Raw genomic sequence first — 21408 nt, 5'->3', positions numbered from 1 at the left:
TCTATAGGCTATAGCTGCAACCTTATCTTCTCATCCAGCTCAAGCCTTCGTCTTATCGCTCAGTTCCAGTTTTGCATGCATAATATAACCAAACCCTAGGGCATAAACACCGTACCATGTACCCATTTTCTCATTACTTCCAAACAGAGAAAATATCGCAAATATTATGAGAAGTAAATTCAAGCTTGTACGAACTGCACACGAGATCGGATCGATCCCTTTGAATTCATCTGTCAAAAACTCATCTCTCTCTTTCTTGTTTCAAAGATTTGAGATCAGTGGTGATCGTCTTCAGCGAAAGCTGAAATCTCACCTGCTTCTTATATACATATCTCTGTATGTCTGTATGATTTTCATGTGCAAGCAAGATATTTGCCAGAAGGAAATGGCCAAAAATTATGCGATCTCTATTCACCGGTGCTGGTTTCTGACGGAGGTACGTAGCCGAACTGGGTCCCCGGAGAACAGAGGGATGGGGTCCGGGGGACAATTAGGTCAGGGACCAGAGGGCAATTTAATAAGAACTGGTATGGTCACACAGTTGTTAGGGTTTTGGGACCCGAAAAATAATGGTCAGGTACAGTACTGGTTAAGCTTAATTGGTGAAGAGTCACCCACTGTAGGAGGAGCCAGGGCCTTCTTTATGTTCGGATTTGATGTGGGGGTTACAGTGAATTATTGGTATTCACGCGGTCACGCATGTTCTCTCAAGTTTGTTCGTTTCTTCAATCTACTGCTCTTCTTTATTTTGGTCAGAAAATGAGGCTTCCAAATAGATGCTATCCTTTGACTTTTCTGATTTAGAAACCAATTAAACTGGGATTTGATGCATAATTCTGAGCAAGGTAATTAAGTTGAATTAGTTGATCGCATTGGATGTTCATATGATCCAGAAGTACTGATTTGAAACGACTCGGGAATAAGTGATCAGGAAACACTGATTATATTCTTCATATATAAACTCGGGAATTTGGGGGCAAAAATGTTATTTTACACCTAAATTTTGTCATAATTGTCCGTTTTTATTTTGAATTTACATTTAAAACGATTTACCTCTTAAATTTATTAAAAATTATCTCTCATTCGTTAAATTTAATGTTTTCATCAAATTTTATGTCACATATCATGCATTTAATGAACAATATTGTCATTATATATTTATTTATATTTAATAATAAAATAAATTAATAAAATTATTTAAGAGAAACAGTTGCTACTATGTTTTTGTTAATTTTTCAAAACATGATATTAATTTATATATTTTTATTTTTCGTGATATAATATGTTTAAAAATATTATAAAAATATATATATACACAACACACTATATTTAAATAAGTGTGTATGTTGAATATATAAGTCGAAATAAGGTTAAGTATGTAGAAAAAAAATATAAATAAATAATTTGATTAAAAAATAATCATCTTTTTAAAGAATATTTTTATTTATTTTTGAGAAAAATATAAATATAAAATGACAACATTATCCTACATGTGCATGACATGTGACGCAAAATTTGATAGAAATAATTGAATTTAACGGATGGAGTGCAAATCGTCAATTTTTAACAAATTTAAAAAATAAATTGACTTAAATACAAATTTGGAGTGCAAATTACAATTTTAACCGAATTTTAAATGTATTTTAACAATTTTGTTGGAATTTGGGATGGTATGAAGTCAGTCACGAATCGATCGATCCCAATCTTAAAATAGTGAGTGAAATGGTGTCTGAAATGGTGTCATTTTAAGTTTTGAGTAAATCATTTATAACGTAAACATCAAGGAAGAGAGTACTACACGTACAACAATCTTGCTCATAAATCATATTTACTTTTAAGGATAGGTAGAGTGTGGTGAGATTAGACATAAGAGACGCGAAATGCACAAGTAACAATAGAATCAATGCCAGGCTCTCAGCTACGTGATTAGGTTCTCATTTACAAGACACATAACTTGATAAATGTGCTCAGTTGTCTAAATCTCCCGTCAGTTGATGCGTCGAGGAACACCAACAAGTACAAGAGTTGAGCATGCTTCGACCTCCTTGTGCAACGGCAACTGATACGGCTAGCTAGTGATTGACGTCAATAGCTTGGCATGGCTAGGGTTCTTTGCTTTCTTAATAGACGAGAAAGACGAACAATGGGGTAGTAGTACGGGGAAGATCAAATAATAAAAACAAAATCGGAATCCCCAACAATAAGTAACAAGTATGGTCATAGTCACTATTGATTGGCATGCTTTAGATCACTCTTTTTAAGACTTTGAATCAGAAATCAACGAGTAAAGAGTGAGGACCTCTCGCTTTTGTCCCCTGCTTTGTTCTCATAACCCCATCCCCTTCAAAACACTTTTCCTTCTTATCCGCTAACTTGTGTCGCACATATTCCCTCCCTTTGTCCTTTGAACTTTCACGGTTCACACACACACATGAATAGGGGAAGGCCAAGAAAGCTTTGCTTATTGTAATGAAGACTACATGGAGAAGAAACGATTTTCAAACGAACTTGCACATTCACAACAAAGTTACGTTATTGTAAAACTAGATACCAAAGAAGACAATTGCACATTAACAGAAAAGACACGTTATTGTAAGACTACATAGGATAGTTCATAATTGGGAGACGTTCTGCAATTAAGATTTGCATTTGATTATCATGCGACCATGAATGTTGGGTAGTTTCCGTAGTGAAGTCATGAGACTACTATATACCGTGTGTGTGTATATATATATATATATATACGCTCGCATATATTAGTGTAAGAGTTGGAGTCTATATTGGAATTCATTAAATGTTGTGATCCGTGAATCTGTCATTAATCTAGTGCAATAAAAATAAGTGAATCGGAGAAGGTGTTGTTGTGAACGTCGCCCTAGCTACATCTTCTGTTTCTTTTTCGAGTCGTATTGTAATGGAGGTACATTCTTCTTTGCACTAGGGTACCATCACTACCATGGTATCAACTTTCCCCATCGAACTGAATCAGGGACATGTACACCGTAAACTCTTCCCAAACCAAATCGTACTGCTCTATGCTCCAGTTTTTAAGTGCATCATTGATAATACAAACTTAACATATAGAGGTGGTGACGGCGGTGTCCGGTGGAGTCTGGGTCGTGCAGTCACTCCGCAATCCGCCGGAGTAGTATAGATGACTCAGATGAGAGAAGACGGCACTCCAACGAGTCTCTAATTTTCGTCCGTTTAAGTTTTCTATTACGGGTGGACCACTCAGCCTGCCTAGGCTTAATGTGCTAAGATTTTGCCCCGTCCATTTATTTGGGCCGGCTCAATAGATAGATGTTTCTCTGAAAACTCGCGCAGTGTTACGATACGATTCTCTGCATCATTATATTTCACGTTCCCAATGTTACTGTATGTGCTTTGACCAAAAAGAAATGTTACTGTATGTGAGCAGTGAGTATGAACTATGAAGTGTACATGGAAAAGAAACAATTTTCAAACGAACTTGCACATTCACAAATCACAACAAAGTTACGTTATCAACACTGTTGTTTTCTTAGATTCCTCAATACTTGCAGTTGGTCCTGCTCTTCACTCTGTCAACTATGCTTGTACTCTCGTTGGATTAATGATTCTAAGAATTTACATTTTAAAGGTATAGGTATATATATATAATTATTTTTAAAGGTGTTCATTAATAAAAGTCCAAGATTGTCGTTACATACAGGTCCACTATCACTTATTTCATGATAGACAAGCACTCATAATCCCCCAAAGAGCAAACCGCAGTACATAAGAGAAGCCACATATTCTAAATTCTCTCATTAACAAACAAGACAAGAGCACTATTTAGATATGAAATTCCTAACACAGAAAACATAAGATCCATAACATGCCAAAAGAAAAACGAAACAAAACAGAAAAACTAGATTTCAAAATAACAAAATAAAAACAAAACGAAAAAGCCCCCAAACAAAACCTTAAACTTTCTCCTTGCCCTTAGAACTAGGACTTGGAGTTGTCACTAGCACTTGATAACTTAACTATGAATGCACTGACTTGTTCTTGTCCACTTTAGCCTTCTTATTCTGACTACCAATAAGACACCCAAGCTTAAGTGTGGCCGAACGCTTAACACATTCCACATCAAATGGTGATTTTGGCCGCACATGTTTCAGACTCGAGGGCGCATCTATTCCTCCAAATGACTCCAAAAGGCCAGTAAACAACTGGATTTCAGAAAGCTTAGTCTTCAGCCCAAAAAAGAAATGGTGGCTCACTTAAAACTGACCCATAAGCTTATGTTGGCTTTCCAAGCCCTAAAGGTGGCCCGGTCAAACCGATAGCCTCGGTCAAAACCCGCTCAACCCTAGCTTTTCCCGCCAAAAAATTCGAACGGAGCTCAGCCCCTCACACGTCGCTTCGTGGTGCCATCTATGCCGGCTTTGACAATAGAATCCCAATCTGACACAAATATGAATCTTCCAGCGGCTGCACCACCTCCTTTGATCCATTCTCTGACATTGAGTCCTTTTTCCTTTTCTCGACCCGAGCCTTTTCCAGCCCTGCCGTCGTCAATAACGAGTCCGACTGACCTTCACCCACAATGAGTCCCCCGTCACAGTCACGACCCCCATGACCGAACAACCCGCACTCTTGAAATTATGAAGACATACATGTGCTGGAAATCATGGATAATTGAAATGATTGAAGTGATGAAAAAAATAGCAAGATGAACAAAAGAAATGCAGAGAAAATGGACCATTGTTGGAAATTAAGGGGTTGGCAATGGGCCGGGTTGGGTTGGGTTTCGATGATTTTTTTTTTCAAATTTTAGAGCGGGCCGGGCTTGCTAATAAAATCAAGGCCACATTATATCCATAGGCTCAGGCCTTATGAGTTTTTCTGGGCCGGACTGGACATATTATATTTATGTGTAATGTATATTTATCAAGAAAAAAATTAAGATGTGGTAATTATTGAACTAAATATAACATAATAATTTAATTAATGCTCATATTTAATAAATAATTACATATTAAACTATTAGTTTTAAACTTAAATGGGCTTGGGTGGGCTTTGGACTTATGGGCTCCAATGAGCCAAACTAAGGCTTTGAACCCTAAGCTTTTACCTATAAGGCCGTGCTTGAATGGGTTTTTCACTGAGCCGGGTCTTGGCCCATAGGGCCGCTTTTAGGTCCGCATGCCAAATGATAACCCTTATCGAAGAAAATAGCAACAAAATAAGAATTTTTTTCTAATATAATGTAATATAATGACATATCCATATTCCTAAATTCCAACAATTAGCTTTCAAACTCCTAGAGTTGAAGTGTCTTAGTTAGTGGAAGTACTCCTACTTATATACATGGCTGCTGTTCCCAAACCGCGTGGGAAAGATGTAATCCTACAGGGATTATATCAGGACTCTTACTTCCTAAGTAAAAACACATCTCTTTGATATTATGCGCACTGAAACTATGAATGCTTGCACTTGGTCACGTTGTAGGATTTGTAGCAGATATGACAGTGGAGTCCCTCATTTCATACCATCCAGGAAGTAAATGCCACACCAGTAAGTCAGTAACCAATCTTATCAGTAGGTTTCGTGGTTTTTCAGATGATTGAACTTCTAGTATGGGTAGTTCATTAGTTGAACTTCATTATATATAACATACAAGGATACTAAATATGCATGATCGCCTTCGGTCTTTTGGTGAAGCACAGGAACTATTTCTTTGGAGCATATAGTGTGATATATCCAATTATCCATAGTTTAAAAACAGGTTTGTCACCTTTGTTTATGACTTTATGCTCTGTAGATGGCAACAAATTTCACTTCGGCTAGGTAAACAATTTTCACTGCGCCTAAAAAGTAATTTTAGGGCAGCCCATTGAAAAGTATGAGAAGCCCAAAACCCAGCTTTAAAATGGAGCCCCCTATTCCAGTAACCGTTTTCAACCACCTATTCTTCCTTACTAGTTCTTCATCTGCTTTCAAAATCCAAACAGAGGACGATTATTAAGGTGAGTTTGGTGTTTTGCTTTTAATCTTCCACCCGCATCAGTTTAACACTCTTCACTTGTATTTCAGCTTAGATAGACTGTAGTTTCCATGATCTCTTATTTTGTATCATTGAATTTCAAAGAAGCCAAAATCCAAGACCCCAATGAATTTTGCGGGTTTATGATCTTAGAATGTGGATTTGTGATTGATAATGCAAATGGGTTTAATGGGTTTGTTGTGAATTTCACTTCCCAATGACTGTGTGATTATGAAGTGTGATGATCTTAGTTAAAGGTTGTGGCTTTAAGTTAATATGTCCAAATGTGCCGTCTTTAATCCCATATAAGCTCAAAATGTGGTGCCTTTCTGATTCGTTGGACCCATATACGGCTCACTAGACGATGTAAGACATAATTTTGAGCTTTGATTTCTAGTTTTCAGTTTCCACATTTTGCTTGTAATTTGTTTTCAAATGCATTTGGTTATCTTGCAATTGCAACTGTTTCTTGTTGCTTACGACTGCTGCAGAATTAGTTTGTGAAACTAGACGTATTGTAGGCAGAGATACTGAGGTCAGAATGAAGTCTAAGAAGACAGTTTTTGTAACTGTTGGAACAACTAGTTTTGATGCTCTGGTGAAAGCGGTGGATACACGAGAGGTTAAACTCGAGCTGTCAAGAAGAGGGTACACTGATATTCTTATTCAAATGGGCCGTGGCTCCTATATTCCCTCAAAGGTACTGAAGTTTCAGTCCCAGCTATTTTAGTGGCAAAAATTATGTGATTGATGTCTGATGTTCATAATGTGCTCTATAGTAATATCATCAAGAAGAGAGTTTAATTCTTATGAGTTGAGAGGTTAGCCAAGAAAGAAAGTGTTCTGTATGTGTAATGAACTTAGAGTTACTTCACAACGTAAAAACTGGTTGATTATAGACCTGTTTGCTTAGGCAAGTTTTCGCATATGGAGCAAGGCTATGGAAATCTTTGTTACATATAATCACTTGTTTACATCTCTTATCTCAACAAACTTTGTCTTCCTTTGTATAAGCAAGATTTTTATATATTCTTACTTTATCTATTTTGGTTTCCATTTTCTAAAACATGCCCTGAACATTACTTTTAATGTAGTCTGAAGGAAGCGATGACTCCATTGCAGTAGATTACTTCACTTTTTCATCAAGCATTGCAGACCATCTAAGAGCAGCATCTCTTGTCATTAGCCATGCAGGTACTGTTGTAGTAGTGTGTTTTATTCTATGCCTTATGTTACCAACTTCAGATTGGAGAAACACTACTTCAATATATGTCTAACATTGACATTTATCTGAAATCACATGATGCTCAAATGCTTTTATGAAGGCACTTTTCATATACTCACTACTTTCAGATTACAATCAAGTCAAAAGTTTAATAGGAAGGAAAATGACATTCTGTTGAATCTTAGTGCTTTCTACATTTGTGATGCCTAATATTTTATGCCTATAATTACTGTGGTGCAGGGTCAGGAAGCATATTTGAGTCATTGCGACTTGGGAAGCCCTTAATTGTTGTGGTTAATGAAGATTTGATGGACAACCATCAAAGTGAGTTGGCGGAAGAACTAGCAGACAGGAAGCATCTGTATTATGCTCGCCCACAGACCCTTCAACACACTATTGCAGATATGAAAGTGGAGTCCCTCATTCCATACCATCCAGGTGATGCCACACCTGTAGCCAAGCTTATTAGTAGGTTTCTTGGCTTTTCTGAGGATTAATGGAAGTGTAATACTTGGTCCTAATATATCAATAAGATATTGAATTTGCATACTGAAGGTGGTTCTTTTGGTGAAACACAAGAATTATTTCTTGCTGCATGGATATATTTGAACTACATATTGCAAATCAAGATATTGCACATATCATACTCCATTCATAATTTTGGCAGGTTTCTCAGTGCAGCTTTGTTTATGACAACATTGGTCTTGTTGTTGATGGCAACTGCAGACCTGGATATTACTGTTCAGTGGTATATAATTTGGAAGCTTGTGATTTCATCATATGTTACTGAATAAGATGGATGGATCAACCATAAATTCATAGATGGATGAAGGAAATGAAGATTAATGTGTGGGCTATGCTCAACAGATTCATTTGCATACTTGTAGAAATTGATATTTTTCGATTCATGCTCTACTTTAACTACAACTACTGGTCATCCACCAGCTAGGTATTAGTGCCAAAAGTGAAGTCACATGATACTCAGGTTACAGTCTTGATTAGTTGATGTCTCTCTTTCACATCCAGGAAGGACTTGAAAGATGAAGGGACAAGTTCCCAGCTCTGAGAGTGATGCGGCACTGCATATACTGCAGGAGGTGATCAGTGTAAATTAAATTTCTCTCTCAGTTGTTAAGGGTAAACGAAACGAATATCTGTCACATGATAATGTTTTTCATCTGTTTTGAACTCTTTTTATGATGTCATTCGAGGATATCATGTTGTGACTTGTAGCTGGGGGAAGTGAGGACTGAAGTTTTTGGATCAGTAAATTTCTTAGTTTTACCTACTGTACCAGCTCTATGAAAGAGTGAAAATTGAATGGAATTAAAAGGATTATTGGACCTATGGAGCTTTTAGTGGTATGCAATAGTACAGTACTGTCTCTTCATATTCTCCTTGTTTTCTGGGTTCAGCCTGCTATTTTGATGTTAAATGTTTTAGTGGCCATTATAAACTTCATGCCCAATTGGTGTTGTCATTGTCCGAATTTCTATCATTCCCATAATGATATAGATAATCCAAATATCTAGGAGGAGAATGGTTAATTATTGCCAAATAATTGTACCTGATGAGAGTGAATGTGAAAGTGGTACAATAGCTTCCAAGACTTTCTGATAGAAAGACAGACAATTCCATAGAAAATACAAAAGAAGAGACGAATGAAGTGCGGAATAGTGGAATACCACTTGGTATTCACGAGGAGAGAGAGAAGAAGACGATCAGGAATCATGTGAAGATATATGACCATCCCACCTAGAAGGGAAAACCCAACCCCCCCCCCCCCCCCCCCCCCCCCCTCCAAAGTACCGTATACAAAACAATCTCTTTCTTTGTCTCTGCCATTTTCTTCCAATTTGCATAGCTCTTTGTGCTCATGGAAGTTAACAGTAGTGTTTCAGGAAACCATACTGATGACAAACACCACCTTTCACATTCCTATAGCCGCCGCCACCATGAAAGTTTTCCTTCCAAGTTTGCTATTATTATCATCATGTCCATCGCTTCTGTGATGCTCATTCTTGCTATAAGTCTCATCATATTATTGCTCAGACGTCTGCGGTCAGCCAAAGCCAGTGACAGCGACATTGATGATGAGAAGGGCAGCTTGAACAATACAAGTTGCAGGTTCATTGTTCAAAACTCCATGAACTTCAGTTGTAGCCCTGGTAATGATCTCATCCCTTGTTTCGCAGTTCATGAGCTTTCATTATGCACAGAACATTGTTTGTAACTTTGTATTAATGCTTGAAACAAATGTTGCAGATGTGAAGGGAGGGTGTCTTCATGGAGGGAACTTGGGGAAGTCAGTGAGGGTACCAGGAGCAATCACAACACCAACTAGATATAAAGGAGTTCAAGTGCTGTCATACAAGGAACTCGAGGAGGCCACCGATAAGTTTAGCGAGGCTAATGTGATAGGCCGTGGAGGGTTTGGAGTGGTGTATAGGGGAGTCCTCCGTGATGGAACCATGGCTGCCATTAAGATGCTGCGCAGGGAAGGAAGGCAAGGGGAGCGTGCTTTCAGGCTTGAGGTCAGTGACTTCATTTATTAGCTTTTTTTGTTGTCTTTCTCATTTGCTATCTATCTATTCCTCATTGTTTGCTCAACTTTGTTTTTGTGCTGTTTTCTCTTCTTTCCTGAACACATAATTGAAGCATGATTAGAAAATACTTAGAACTTTAATAATAATATGTTAACTCTTGTCTCCTTTACATCTTTCAAAAAATGCAAGTATGTTATCTCTTCACACTTCAGAAAACAAAACTTCAGGGTTGACCTTTAGTGCACACCATGCTATGCTCCCTTCATTTTTTTGCAAAGGTGTTCTATATATCTTAAACTCTGTGTATGTCCTATTTAACAAAGATAAGACCCTGATTTTGAGGATACAACATTGTTTCTAGTCGATTTCATTCATTTCTGCACATGAGGGTGAAAGAAAATGGAAGACACTCAAAGTCTTTTTTTCCTTTATTTTTTCACCTATTGTAGGTTGATCTACTAAGCCGATTGCAGTCTCCATACTTGGTGGAGCTACTTGGTTACTGTGCTGACCAGCATCATAGGCTCCTTGTATTTGAATGCATGCCCGGTGGCACTCTTCAAGACCATCTGCATTCTCGAAACCATCAGCAGCCGTTGGATTGGGGTACCCGATTGAGGATAGCACTCGACTGTGCCAAGGCCCTTGAGTTCCTCCACGAGAAAAACATCCCATCTGTTATACATCGTGACTTCAAATGCAGCAATGTGCTTCTAGATCAAAACTTCCGTGCCAAGGTTTCTGATTTCGGGTTGGCAAAGATGGCTTCTGACAAGATTAATGGTCAGGTTTCGACACGAGTGCTCGGGACCACAGGATATCTAGCACCAGAGTGAGTGCCAAATCATCTGTAACAGGCCTCTCTCTTACTTATCAGTAGGCTAGATGCATACAAATACATATCTACTGCAATAGAAACATGCACATGCATGGGGGCATATACTAATATCACTATTAAGCTAGCTGTCATTTTGTATCATCTTCAGGTGGTACTTGCATTGATAGAGCAAAAGATAATTTTGAAGAAGCTAAGGAAGTTCTTACCAAAACACCATTCCATCGATGATGACTATCATCCCTTTAACTAATCCCTTTTGCATGGTCCATATAATCTGCATTGGCACATAAATATATAACCTATAAAAAGCAAAAACTTCGGAAAGCTCTGATTTCAAAGATGGGGACAGTACAAGAAAGCATTATGTGTGTGCAGTAGTTTCTTAACTGTTACATTATATATATTTTTTACTGAGTTTTGGTGATGTAGGTATGCCTCAACTGGAAAGCTGACTACAAAATCGGATGTTTACAGCTACGGGGTGGTTCTTTTAGAGCTGCTAACAGGGCGTGTGCCTGTAGATACCAAGAGGCCTTCTGGAGAACATGTCCTTGTCTCATGGGTTAGTGAATAAATGGTTTAATTGTCCACAAAAAAATCAATTTACCGTACAAGTTTTTGTTAAATTTAATGACAGAGAAAATGTAGTTGTAGTTGTTATTTAATATTTATATGCTTGTCTGGTAGCAACTGCAGATTAAGAGGTATAAATCTGTTTTGAAAAGGGAGGTATAAATCTGTTTTTCTGTATGATTTTTCAGGCTCTTCCTAGGCTAACTAACAGAGAAAAAGTTGTGCACATGGTTGATCCAGCTCTTAAAGGGCAATACTCAAAGAGGGATCTCATTCAGGTAAAATAATCTTGGCTACTAATCAATTGGAGTAATTGATTTATGCTATATTTCCAGTTTATTAACTCAATACTGTACATTACAGATAGCAGCTATAGCGGCAATGTGTGTGCAGCCAGAAGCTGAATATCGGCCTCTAATGGCTGATGTGGTTCCCTCTCTAATTCCACTGGTTAAAAACTATGTTGGCTCCTCTGGCTCCTCTAGATTTCAAATTCAAGTAGTAAGTCCAAGGTATTAGGCTTAGGGAGCTAAAGGTCTGTGAAGCTGCTACTCGCAATAAATTATTGGGAAATGAGATCACCCTTTGCACTTTCATAGACTTTTGAGAGAATAATATTTTCCCGGGAACTCACAGAAAACAAATGAAACATTCAAACAAGAACGATCCTCCATTTAATAAATTGAGTTTAGTACAGTTGAACTCACAAAGGCAAAGCTTTCTATGTGGTTCACTCCAAGATCATAGTTCTTGAACCACACTGACAGCGGCAAACGAACAATAGTAACATGCATGCTTGAAAGCTTAGCATCAACTTAGGCCGGTATGTGGTCTAATTAGCTGGTGATTTCTCTCCTGTACATTTTTAACACCATTTTACTGTTGTACGTTTCTTTATCAATGAATCTGCTATGAGCTATCTAGCCTTCAACTACTTTTGGATGTTGACATTGTCCGGCCTGTGATTCTGTAGAATTGTAATTTGCTGTTCTTGATAGTAAGAGCAACTCATTGATATATGACTAGAAAATAATAGAAACCTGATGACTGGGTTGGAGATCGTCACTTTTAATACCAACATCAAGAATCACGTGGAAGATGGTTATGACATTCTTCATGTGATATAACAGAACGTATTTTTTTTTCGATTTGGGACACAACGGAAAGTTCATCTGTTAAAGCATCTATTGTCCATGTTTATTAAAAGTGGAACCTCTCAGATCTACCGAGACTTTTGAACATCAACATTTGGTGCATATATTTTTTTCTTTAACCAGAAGTAGGTTTATCATGATCTAGACTACTCACCTCAATCTGTACAAGTCTCAAGATTGATATAAACAGAAGAATGATCCATATAAACATTTACATTTTCTAAAACCTAAGAATGATCTGTCCAAAAAAAAAAAACTAAGAATGGAGCTAGAGAAACTTGACTTGAAGCAAACTTCAGATAAACTGGAAGCTTACATGTTCTTCCCACGAATCAATTTGAAGCTTTGAACCAATGACATTACAACTTTTCCTGTTCAGGTTCACCTTCCATGACCACACTTGCATCTCTGTTGTCCAACTGTGGTGATTTCTTTTTCTGAACTCTGTCAGCATATTTGGCAAAAGCAGCAGACAGGGCAGACTTAACAGTCGGTTCTGGTTCTTTGTTCCTGTGTTTGCTTTCTTCTCCGGTGTCCTTTTTATCTTTATCTTCAGTCACTGAAAGAGGTTCGGCATTGTCCAGAGGAGATGATTCTGGAACAGCAGGGCGGCTGGCAACCACACGCTTAAATGGTTCATGGAATGTGTCATGCAAACGTTTTACCTGAAGATTGTGGTGTAGTGAGATATTTGCCTTCACAAGGATACAAACCATAATACAAACTACCAGCGAATGAACATTTGGAAATCATAAATAGAATCACACATACTAGCATGCATGCAAAGTTGCAACCAGAAAGAAATGCATGAATGTTACTTTGGATGGTGGTCTATCCCTTATGAAAAAGGACAAACTTTGAACACTGGGAGAATACCTTACGCTCTCCTATGCCTGGGCAACGAGCCAGATCTTCCATTGAAGCATCCATGACATGGGAAAGAGACTGCAATTACATGGCCATTATGTCCAAATCAACATTTAGTATATGAGTAAGCCTCTGCAAACTAAAAATTCACAGGGAAAAGTTGCGGCCATACCCCAAAAGTAGTTCCAAGGGTTACAACATCAGTCTTGTTGACGTGTCGTACAGTCGTTAGCGCATGATTTAGCTTCAACATTAAAGACACAAGCTTCAGTCCAGTGAACTCATATGAATGTACGTCATACAACGCACACTAGTTGTATAGCATTTGAGATAAAATAATTTGGCTTTCATGAAGAAACATTTGATCAGTTGACCTCAAGTATAACAATACCCGTGATAGATAGTCTGTATCCATTTGACCTTGAATAATGTCAGCAGGTTTGTTTTCATAGACTTTTATCGTCTCCAAGTAGCGTCCACATTCCTCCAAGCTGAGGAAAAATGTTAAAAGAAAGGCAGGTAAAAACAAAAGGAAAATTAAAAACAAAAATGGAACATCAAAAGAAAGAAGGGGCAAATGTTAGTAACAGCATCTGATCTCTGTTAATAGTCTCTATTCTTGAAAGTTTAAGAAAAAAAGCAAATGTGATTTGCAGTTTAACATAAGAAAGTCTGTACCTCCAAGCACATAATAGGGTACACTCATGAAGCATGGCAGTTTTAGTGACTTCAAGTAATGGCTTAACTACGTCCTCCTAAAACCAATTAAAACATAAAGAAAGTCCACTGTTACAAACTCAGAAAGAAATTGTTGCATGAAAACAGAAACCAGGAAATATTTGGAATATAATTATATTTTAAAGGTATGAATTTAAGCTGGCATGATGCTTACCACATCAACGTGACAAAGTATGACCCGAAGCTTGTAGTTCTTTTGCAATTCTCTAATACGGTAATATAGATAATCTGGGTGCAGCAGATGATAACGAAGACTGCAACACATTCTTATGTAAGTTATGAAGCACAACAAAAATCACATGACGAAGCTAGTCCTCCAGTTTGCAGAAACTGTTCCACTTTACTTTTTTTTTTTTATCAATAGCATCACAGGCTCGAGCAAAACTGACAGTAATAGTTGTATGGATTTACTACAGAGCATCCTGACTATGGGCTCATGTGTATAGAGTAGTATAAAAAGGTGCAACTTCCAAACCTTAGATAGAGAGCACATGAGCTTTGTCCAAGTAAGTAGTCACATACAATATCTGCAAATTCCCACCTCACATTTCTGATATGTTTGAGCAAGGGGTTTCCCTTCTGCAAGGAGAAAATATAAATCCACTTAGTTCAGATATCATAATTGCAACTTAAAATTACTTGCAGCCACAAGCTGCATAAGTTGAACTCCAGCTCATGAGTGTCTAATTTAAAAAGCACCTTCCCCTCTTTGGGCACACTATAATTTCCTTTTGGCTATATTTAGAACTGCTCAATCCCTCTTTACCTGTTGAGGAAACTGCTACAGTGTGTACAAGTCTAGATGCAATTCTACACCATTACAACTAACCTGTGACCATACTATACCCCGAATGCTTGTTATGTTTTATCCGTATGGGTTGTTAAAATTGTTTTCTCTCACATTGCAATGCATACTATGTATATAAATAAATAACAAGAGGAGTATTAAGGAGTCTTCCTGCCAATAAGATGGACATAATGAACCAATTGAATAGCAGTATTACAATTATGCATAGGCACAACAATGTAAACTACATAAGGAGGATAACCTCCTTCTTGTTATAAAGCCATCAATTTAAACCTATACCTACAAGATATGCAAAGTCCACACCTCAGAGAAATTATCCTAAGCTTCATCTGATTCAATTCAAACGCAATGCTCAAACTTTGAGAGAAACAAAACTTCCAACACTATACCTGTCTGTTGCTCACAAGAATCGCATTGCGACGCTGCACAGACGATGAAGATGCAACAGCATTAGCAGGAGCAGATGAAGATGGAACGTCAGATTGCCCAGTTCCCCTAAAACAAGAAACAAACACCACAAAGCATCAAACTTTCAGGTACCCAAAAACAGAGCAACACAAACTTCCACAATGCCTTAACATTCCAATCATCCTAAGCTATATTACATTTCTCACCCAAACAAAACAATAAACCACATTTCCATAATCAAAAATCAAAAATGACAGAAACCAAAAGAGAATTGAAATTGGCAAAAGGGTACCTTGAGTTAGAGGCTTCTGTGGGTTTTGGGGGTGTGGCGGAGGGAGGAGGAGGAGGAGAGTAAAACTCAGAGGATTTGACGAAGGCGAAAGCTTGAGAAAAGGTTTTGGAGGGAGCAAACAGAGAAGGTGGGGTTGATTTTGACTGCGAGCTCTCTATAACTTCTTGGAAAGATGGTATCGTTATCACTGTCTTGCTCTTTTGAGATGACGACGCTGTATGTTGCACTCTGTCTTCGTCTTCCATGCTTTCTCTGTTTCTGGTTCTGTTCTAACGAGGTGTGTGAATTTTGAAGTACATGGGGACTTTTAACCTTTTATGGTGGGTTAGGTTTGTCGAGTAGAGACTGGCACAAGGCCCATTCAATTGGCCCATGTGTGTTGGATATGGATGGGTTAGCGTCAAGTCGGATCTGAGACATTTGGCTTCATGATTTGGTCGGCCGACGGCGGTCGTTGTATCCCCGGTGGTTGGGTGGCTACGTTGCTATGCATTCTGGCTCTCAGACCTAGACACATCTGCGTAAGGTGCTTCCGGGGCGTAAAAATAAGTAGAGTTTCCACAAGTTCTGATCACGTTTTGGTGCTTATTTTCATTATTTGTCACATATATATAAGAAGTCACTCAGGTTTCTAAGTGGTTTTGCTTAGTTCACTTATCACTTAGTTATCCTCGCCGGCGTTTCGTGTTTATTTTGTTCTCCTACGTTACATTAAGGTTAACGTCCCTGTATATCCGTCATGGTCAGCCTATCTCGGTCTAGTCTACAAGCACATATATATAATCATATCAGTGACATTCACAACTCAATTGTGACTAGTTGTTGGCGAAAAACTTGGAGCAAAAGCATAGCCAAAGAATGAGGAAATTGAACCCGAAACTAGTAAGCTAAGACTAATTGGATCGATCAATGGCCGTTTGTGACTGTGAAGGACCTTAAGAGGGCCGATCAGTTATAGTATTCAAGAGCAATTGTGATCGATGGGACTTTTATGGTCAAAGAAACTAGCCAAGAATTATATATATAAAAGCTAGCTATTCCTTGAAGCGGAAGACTAGAATTTGTTTTTGAATGGAAGGAAGACTAGAATATATGTGCCAATATGTAAGGTGATTGGCAACTTCCTAATTTTCTGAAACATAAGTATATATATTCAAACACTTTGTTTCAAAGTCTCGAATGCACTCACGCCTACAGAATAATTTTGTATTCCAAAGCATGGATAGTGGCGCAAATTTAGGCCTGAAGTCGTAAGATTTGATATGGAATATGTGCCATTCCAATTTATATGAATCTAAATATGTATATGGTATATATATGGAGAGAATTGTTCTACAGATATGTATAATGTAGATGTAGGTGGTACCTTAATATATATAAAAACAGAGAATACTAACATTATCAAAAGATACAATTCAATCGAATTGAGAATTCATATTGTTTTTGGTGGAATGAGATATAATTTTGTTTCCAATAAGTCGAAACAGTATGCTTTTAAACACTAATAGGTGGAATGAGATTTTATATTGTTGAAAATGAAAGTCGAAACAGTATACCTTTTCTTCTATTTTTAATCGAATGTTTTCATAGCTAATTAGTTAAGAAGAATGAGAGAGTAATCGATGGCATGCTCATCAATACTCTGTGCATTATTTAATTGCAGGGAAGAATGCAACTGAACCTATCTGCCTAAGCTGGTGATACTTCAGAGTAAGATCGAGCCAATTATTACATGAGTTTTTTTCACCAACAGTCCCTCAATTCTGGTGTACCTACCAATGTGATACCTCAACTCTTAATCGTACCAATGTGATACCCAGACTCTAGTATTGCTATCATTGAAGTACTTCCGTTAGTTTTTTTTAACTTTTCCGTTATCTTGGTGACGTGACAGGTACGTGAGGCCCACAAAGAGGGTTAAAAAACAAAATTAACCTCATCTGAGAGGAGCAATGTTTTTCCCGCCCTTTACCTTGAGAAAGACACCCAACAATTCTAATTTTGGCGCCAATTTTCCCTCCCTACTCCTTAATTTGTGTCTCTTATCTAAACTAAAGAACTACCGCCAACCAGTCGACCACAATCTGATAAAACCTAGATCAATCTCATTTTCTATTTTTACCCTAGCACTTGTTAAACTAACAGAATAAATATAGAAATTTATATGGAACATCTCATTTCCACAATCTCATAAGAATATAAAAACACATAACTTAACGAAATTCAAATACATGTTTAAGTACCATTAGTTGCCACCTTTTATGTTGATCTGCCATGATTTTTGCTTGTAAGAACTAATGGTACATGTAGTTGAATTTCGTTAAGCCAGAGGGAATAATACCAGCAGATAAAGCATTGTACTAATGGTACTTAAAAGTTCTTACAAGCAAAAATCATGGCAGATCAACATAAAAGGTGGCAACTAATGGTACTTAAACATGTATTTGAATTTCGTTAAGTTATGTGTTTTTATATTCTTATGAGATTGTGGAAATGAGATGTTCCATATAAATTTATATATTTATTCTGTTAGTTTAACAAGTGGTAGGGTAAAAATAGAAAATGAGATTGATCTAGGTTTTATCAGATTGTGGTCGACTGGTTGGCGGTAGTTCTTTAGTTTAGATAAGAGACACAAATTAAGGAGTAGGGAGGGAAAATTGGCGCCAAAATTAGAATTGTTGGGTGTCTTTCTCAAGGTAAAGGGCGGGAAAAACATTGTTCCTCTCAGATGAGGTTAATTTTGTCTTTTAACCCTCTTTGTGGGCCTCACGTACCTGCCACGTCACCAAGATAACGGAAAAGTTAAAAAAAACTAACGGAAGTACTTTAATGATAGCAATACTAGAGTCTGGGTATCACATTGGTACGATTAAGAGTTGAGGTATCACATTGGTAGGTACACCAGAGTTGAGGGACTGTTGGTGAAAAAAACTCTTATTACATTGGACGTATGTATTGCGTATGTACGTTAGGCTTGATTCAAATTAAGAGTGTATTATAAATTGTTTACTTCCATTAACAATGATAGGATACAAAGACCTTTAGACATTTAACCAATCAACCTACACTATGGCAATAAAGAAAATAAATTTAATAGGAACTCTGAATTTACATCAAACCGGTGGTCGAACTGAACCGCTTTTTGTAAAAGCCGGTTCACTTGGCTGATCGGAAGGTCCCTCGCCATCGTTAGCCGCCACCTTTGGCGACTTCATGGACAACATCCTTGTTAAAAACGACGGAGCCCTAGAAAACACCCACCGGTCCGACTTAAAATTCCGGTCTAACGGCTCGAGTCGCTTAAAGCTCCTCACTCTATTGTTGCTACCACTGTCCCCCATTCGAGGGCCACGCCTTGAACTCCCATCTCGGGGCAACACCAGCACGCTAGTGGACCGGTGTAGCTCCCGGTTGATGATTTGTTTCCTCACCTCGACCGGTAGTCTCAAAGTGAACCGCTCCGTGTCCTCGCCCGGTTGGACCAGTGAGTGCCCGGTCGAGTGAGACCGGGGAAACAACCGACGGAACCTGCTTGATCTTGAGCCGCCACGTGCCCGGTTCCTATTCAAAGTCTGGTTCACGTTCAACACCTCAGGTTCTACTTCTTCCCGCTGTCCGTCACTGTTGTGGTGGTCCGGCGCGGCCGAGTCACAGTCCTCGTGTTGGGCTTCCACGTCGTCTTGGGGAGTCAACTCACCGAGCTCGACGACGGGGTCACCGTCCTGAGGCACTAGATTGGCGCGGCAAACCGGACAGGTAGTATGAGAAGCCAGCCACTCGTCGATACACTCGGGATGAAACACATGGTCGCACTTGGGAATCAGACGCAGCGTTTCGTCGTCTTCAAACTCGTTCAAGCACACGGCGCACTCCAACGCTCCCTTGCCTATTTTCAACCCCTTGACGACTTTGTACTCCAACGTCGGGAACGTGTCGATCACGCTGGCTTCGAGTCCACGCGCAGCTCCGCGTCTGGAGCGGCCGGTAGCAACACCTCCGACGCGGACGCTGCCGGACTGGGGCTCGGAGCAGTGGCGGATGTAGACGGAGAAGAAGCCCATGAGGAAGAGCGCGGCGACTAGGACAACAATGATGACCGCCATCATGGGGCTGAACTTCTGCCGGTAGGGATAAGGGTCACCGGAAGGAATAGCAGGCTGAGCTAAGACTTCCGACGAGATGAGTAGGATCAGGAACAGAGCAGCGGCGCCGTGTTTGACGGCGTAGGATAAGTGATTCATGCTGTAGTTTAGTGGATGAAGAAGAGAGAGAGAGAGAGAGAGAGAGAGAGAGAGAGTTGAGAGAGGAGAGTGGAGATGTTTATAAATGAGAAAGAAAGGAATATCGGCTCCGTCCGAGAAGGTGTCGTGTAGATCGAAAAGCTGAAAGACAAAGACTATGATGGAAAAATGGAAGGAAGGGGGGGTCCACACCGGTGGAGTTTCCTCTGGCACTTGGGTGAAATGGTCATAGCTGACGACAGCATCCGGTCATGGATGGCGTGCCGGGGGCCACAGCGGATCACGCGCTGCCTTCCAGCCTTCCAGGTAGGTCGTGATTTCTCAGGTAAATTATCCATTTATATAAATGTGATAAAATTAACTTGGATCATTAGTATTGATTGCATAATCCATTGCTTTCCATTTAGGGTTTCTCAGCTTAGAAATGTGCTGATCTTCTTGGGATCTGATACTAATTGGAAAACAGGTTCGGTATTAATTTGTTGTAATTTTAAATTAACAGTACCAAAATGATAGCTCGAAGATCACAATGAACCAAATGCAATTTCAGCTTTTTCTTTTGAAATTATTGTATATATAATATATATATATAGGTGTGTATATGAAATGTACGTAGAGTATCGTATATAGATATTGTCATCATACTAGCAAGAAGCAAAGTTCCAATTCAAATTCTCATAAATTAGGAGATTTAATCATATTGTTGTTGAGAATATATATCTCACATTGGGAATTGAGACCTAGCCAATAAGTTTATAAGGGTTTGAGCTACTCCATCTATTGCCATTTGGTTTTTGATGTGAACCTCATCAGTGGCGGATCTAGGATCCGAACATAGGATGGGCTTGAAATTGACTGAAGGCAAAAAAAAAAATTTTGTCAATACAATATATAACCATATAAACATTGACGTTTATAAAATCTTTAAAAATATAAACAAGTGTCAATAAATGTAGAAGAATAATCTAAAAATCAATGACAAATTAAAATACTCCAACAATGTTTTTCTCAAATTAATTAAATTGAAACTTAATATCCCATATTTGCAGTTTTATATTCAATATATAGTGACAAGAATATTATAAGAAAATACTTGAGAATTTTTTATGAAATTTAAGAAGAGAATACCGTTATATAGGAGAAATATATGCTAATAATCCAATTATATATATATATATATATTTATTAGCACTAATATATTAAAAATTTGGGATGAATATTGTAGCATGGGCTTCAGCCAGGGCAAACCCTGGGCTGGATCCGCTATGAACCTCATATCACTTTATCATGGTCTTAGTTTTAGATGTGAATCTCATATCACTTTATCATGGTATCAGAGCAGATTACACATCCACGTGTGAATCCCAAATGACCACAAAGATTCCACGTCACCTAAAATGTTATCCACGTGTATGACTTGAAAATTCGCCACACGTGCGAGAACGTGTTGAAAATATATATATCACACATTGAGAATTGAGACATAGCATATAAATTTATAAGAATTTGGATTACTTTATCAATTTTCAATTAATTTTAAATATAAACCTCATATCACTTTATCAATTGGACTGGGTGACATCGTTCCCTGAGCACAAAGGCCACGAACTTGCACCTACAAGGCTACATATATACAACGTGGTCTATAAAGAAAATGTTCTATAACATTGTTCTGATCGAGTTCTAAGACTTTATTGACCAG

General features: G+C 38.3%; 4 protein-coding genes across 6 annotated transcripts; 2 read left to right on the top strand and 2 right to left on the bottom strand.

The window, feature by feature from the left end:
• Window positions 1-5912: 5912 nt before the first annotated feature.
• On the top strand, window positions 5913-8712 carry LOC126799634 (uncharacterized). Of its 3 annotated transcripts, none has more exons than XM_050526872.1 (4): window positions 5913-5996; window positions 6535-6713; window positions 7108-7207; window positions 7479-8108. In XM_050526872.1, the coding sequence occupies exons 2-4, from the start codon at window positions 6555-6557 to the stop codon at window positions 7733-7735; spliced, it is 516 nt and encodes a 171-aa protein (XP_050382829.1). In that variant the 5' UTR covers window positions 5913-5996; window positions 6535-6554; the 3' UTR covers window positions 7736-8108. The 3 variants fall into 3 exon arrangements, with proteins under 3 accessions (XP_050382829.1, XP_050382828.1, XP_050382830.1); XM_050526871.1 differs by having other exon boundaries at window positions 5929-5996; window positions 6505-6713; XM_050526873.1 differs by lacking the exon at window positions 5913-5996 and adding an exon at window positions 8269-8712 and having other exon boundaries at window positions 6003-6713; window positions 7479-7706.
• A 336-nt stretch (window positions 8713-9048) lies between these two features.
• Window positions 9049-11963, top strand: LOC126799171 (probable serine/threonine-protein kinase PBL7). Its single transcript, XM_050526306.1, has 6 exons — window positions 9049-9406; window positions 9504-9772; window positions 10234-10616; window positions 11052-11184; window positions 11384-11473; window positions 11559-11963. The coding sequence occupies exons 1-6, from the start codon at window positions 9115-9117 to the stop codon at window positions 11712-11714; spliced, it is 1323 nt and encodes a 440-aa protein (XP_050382263.1). The 5' UTR covers window positions 9049-9114; the 3' UTR covers window positions 11715-11963.
• Window positions 11964-12515: 552 nt separating this feature from the next.
• Window positions 12516-15723, bottom strand: LOC126798889 (DNA excision repair protein ERCC-1). The gene is made up of 9 exons (XM_050525969.1): window positions 15463-15723; window positions 15152-15257; window positions 14430-14533; window positions 14109-14208; window positions 13895-13971; window positions 13608-13707; window positions 13389-13460; window positions 13226-13294; window positions 12516-13014 (listed from the first exon to the last, which is right to left on the bottom strand). The coding sequence occupies exons 1-9, from the start codon at window positions 15705-15707 to the stop codon at window positions 12709-12711; spliced, it is 1179 nt and encodes a 392-aa protein (XP_050381926.1). The 5' UTR covers window positions 15708-15723; the 3' UTR covers window positions 12516-12708.
• A 2814-nt stretch (window positions 15724-18537) lies between these two features.
• LOC126800716 (E3 ubiquitin-protein ligase ATL31-like) lies at window positions 18538-20044 on the bottom strand. Its single transcript, XM_050528122.1, has 2 exons — window positions 19991-20044; window positions 18538-19847 (listed from the first exon to the last, which is right to left on the bottom strand). Exons 1-2 carry the CDS (start codon window positions 20042-20044, stop codon window positions 18579-18581), a joined length of 1323 nt encoding a protein of 440 aa, XP_050384079.1. The 3' UTR covers window positions 18538-18578.
• Between the last annotated feature and the right edge of the window lie 1364 nt (window positions 20045-21408).

Source organism: Argentina anserina, chromosome 6, assembly GCF_933775445.1.
Source record: "Argentina anserina chromosome 6, drPotAnse1.1, whole genome shotgun sequence".
In the NCBI taxonomy this organism is placed as follows: domain Eukaryota; kingdom Viridiplantae; phylum Streptophyta; class Magnoliopsida; order Rosales; family Rosaceae; genus Argentina; species Argentina anserina.
This window is presented reverse-complemented; position numbering and strand designations above follow the sequence as displayed.

Excerpts from the sequence above, each read along its gene's own strand:
- LOC126799634 (XM_050526872.1), top strand. The coding sequence starts at position 6,555 with ATGAAGTCTAAGAAGACAGTTTTTGTAACTGTTGGAACAACTAGTTTT. Across the intron at positions 6,714-7,107 it reads GCTCCTATATTCCCTCAAAG|TCTGAAGGAAGCGATGACTC; the intron begins GTACTGAAGTTT and ends CTTTTAATGTAG. Across the intron at positions 7,208-7,478 it reads TCTTGTCATTAGCCATGCAG|GGTCAGGAAGCATATTTGAG; the intron begins GTACTGTTGTAG and ends ACTGTGGTGCAG.
- LOC126799171 (XM_050526306.1), top strand. The coding sequence starts at position 9,115 with ATGGAAGTTAACAGTAGTGTTTCAGGAAACCATACTGATGACAAACAC. Across the intron at positions 9,407-9,503 it reads GAACTTCAGTTGTAGCCCTG|ATGTGAAGGGAGGGTGTCTT; the intron begins GTAATGATCTCA and ends CAAATGTTGCAG. Across the intron at positions 10,617-11,051 it reads ACAGGATATCTAGCACCAGA|GTATGCCTCAACTGGAAAGC; the intron begins GTGAGTGCCAAA and ends TTGGTGATGTAG.
- LOC126798889 (XM_050525969.1), bottom strand. The coding sequence starts at position 15,707 with ATGGAAGACGAAGACAGAGTGCAACATACAGCGTCGTCATCTCAAAAG. Across the intron at positions 13,708-13,894 it reads ACCCTATTATGTGCTTGGAG|CTTGGAGGAATGTGGACGCT; the intron begins GTACAGACTTTC and ends ATTTTTCCTCAG. Across the intron at positions 13,015-13,225 it reads CAGGCATAGGAGAGCGTAAG|GTAAAACGTTTGCATGACAC; the intron begins GTATTCTCCCAG and ends CACAATCTTCAG.
- LOC126800716 (XM_050528122.1), bottom strand. The coding sequence starts at position 20,044 with ATGGATAATTTACCTGAGAAATCACGACCTACCTGGAAGGCTGGAAGG. Across the intron at positions 19,848-19,990 it reads GGAAGGCTGGAAGGCAGCGC|CTTTTCGATCTACACGACAC; the intron begins GTGATCCGCTGT and ends TTTGTCTTTCAG.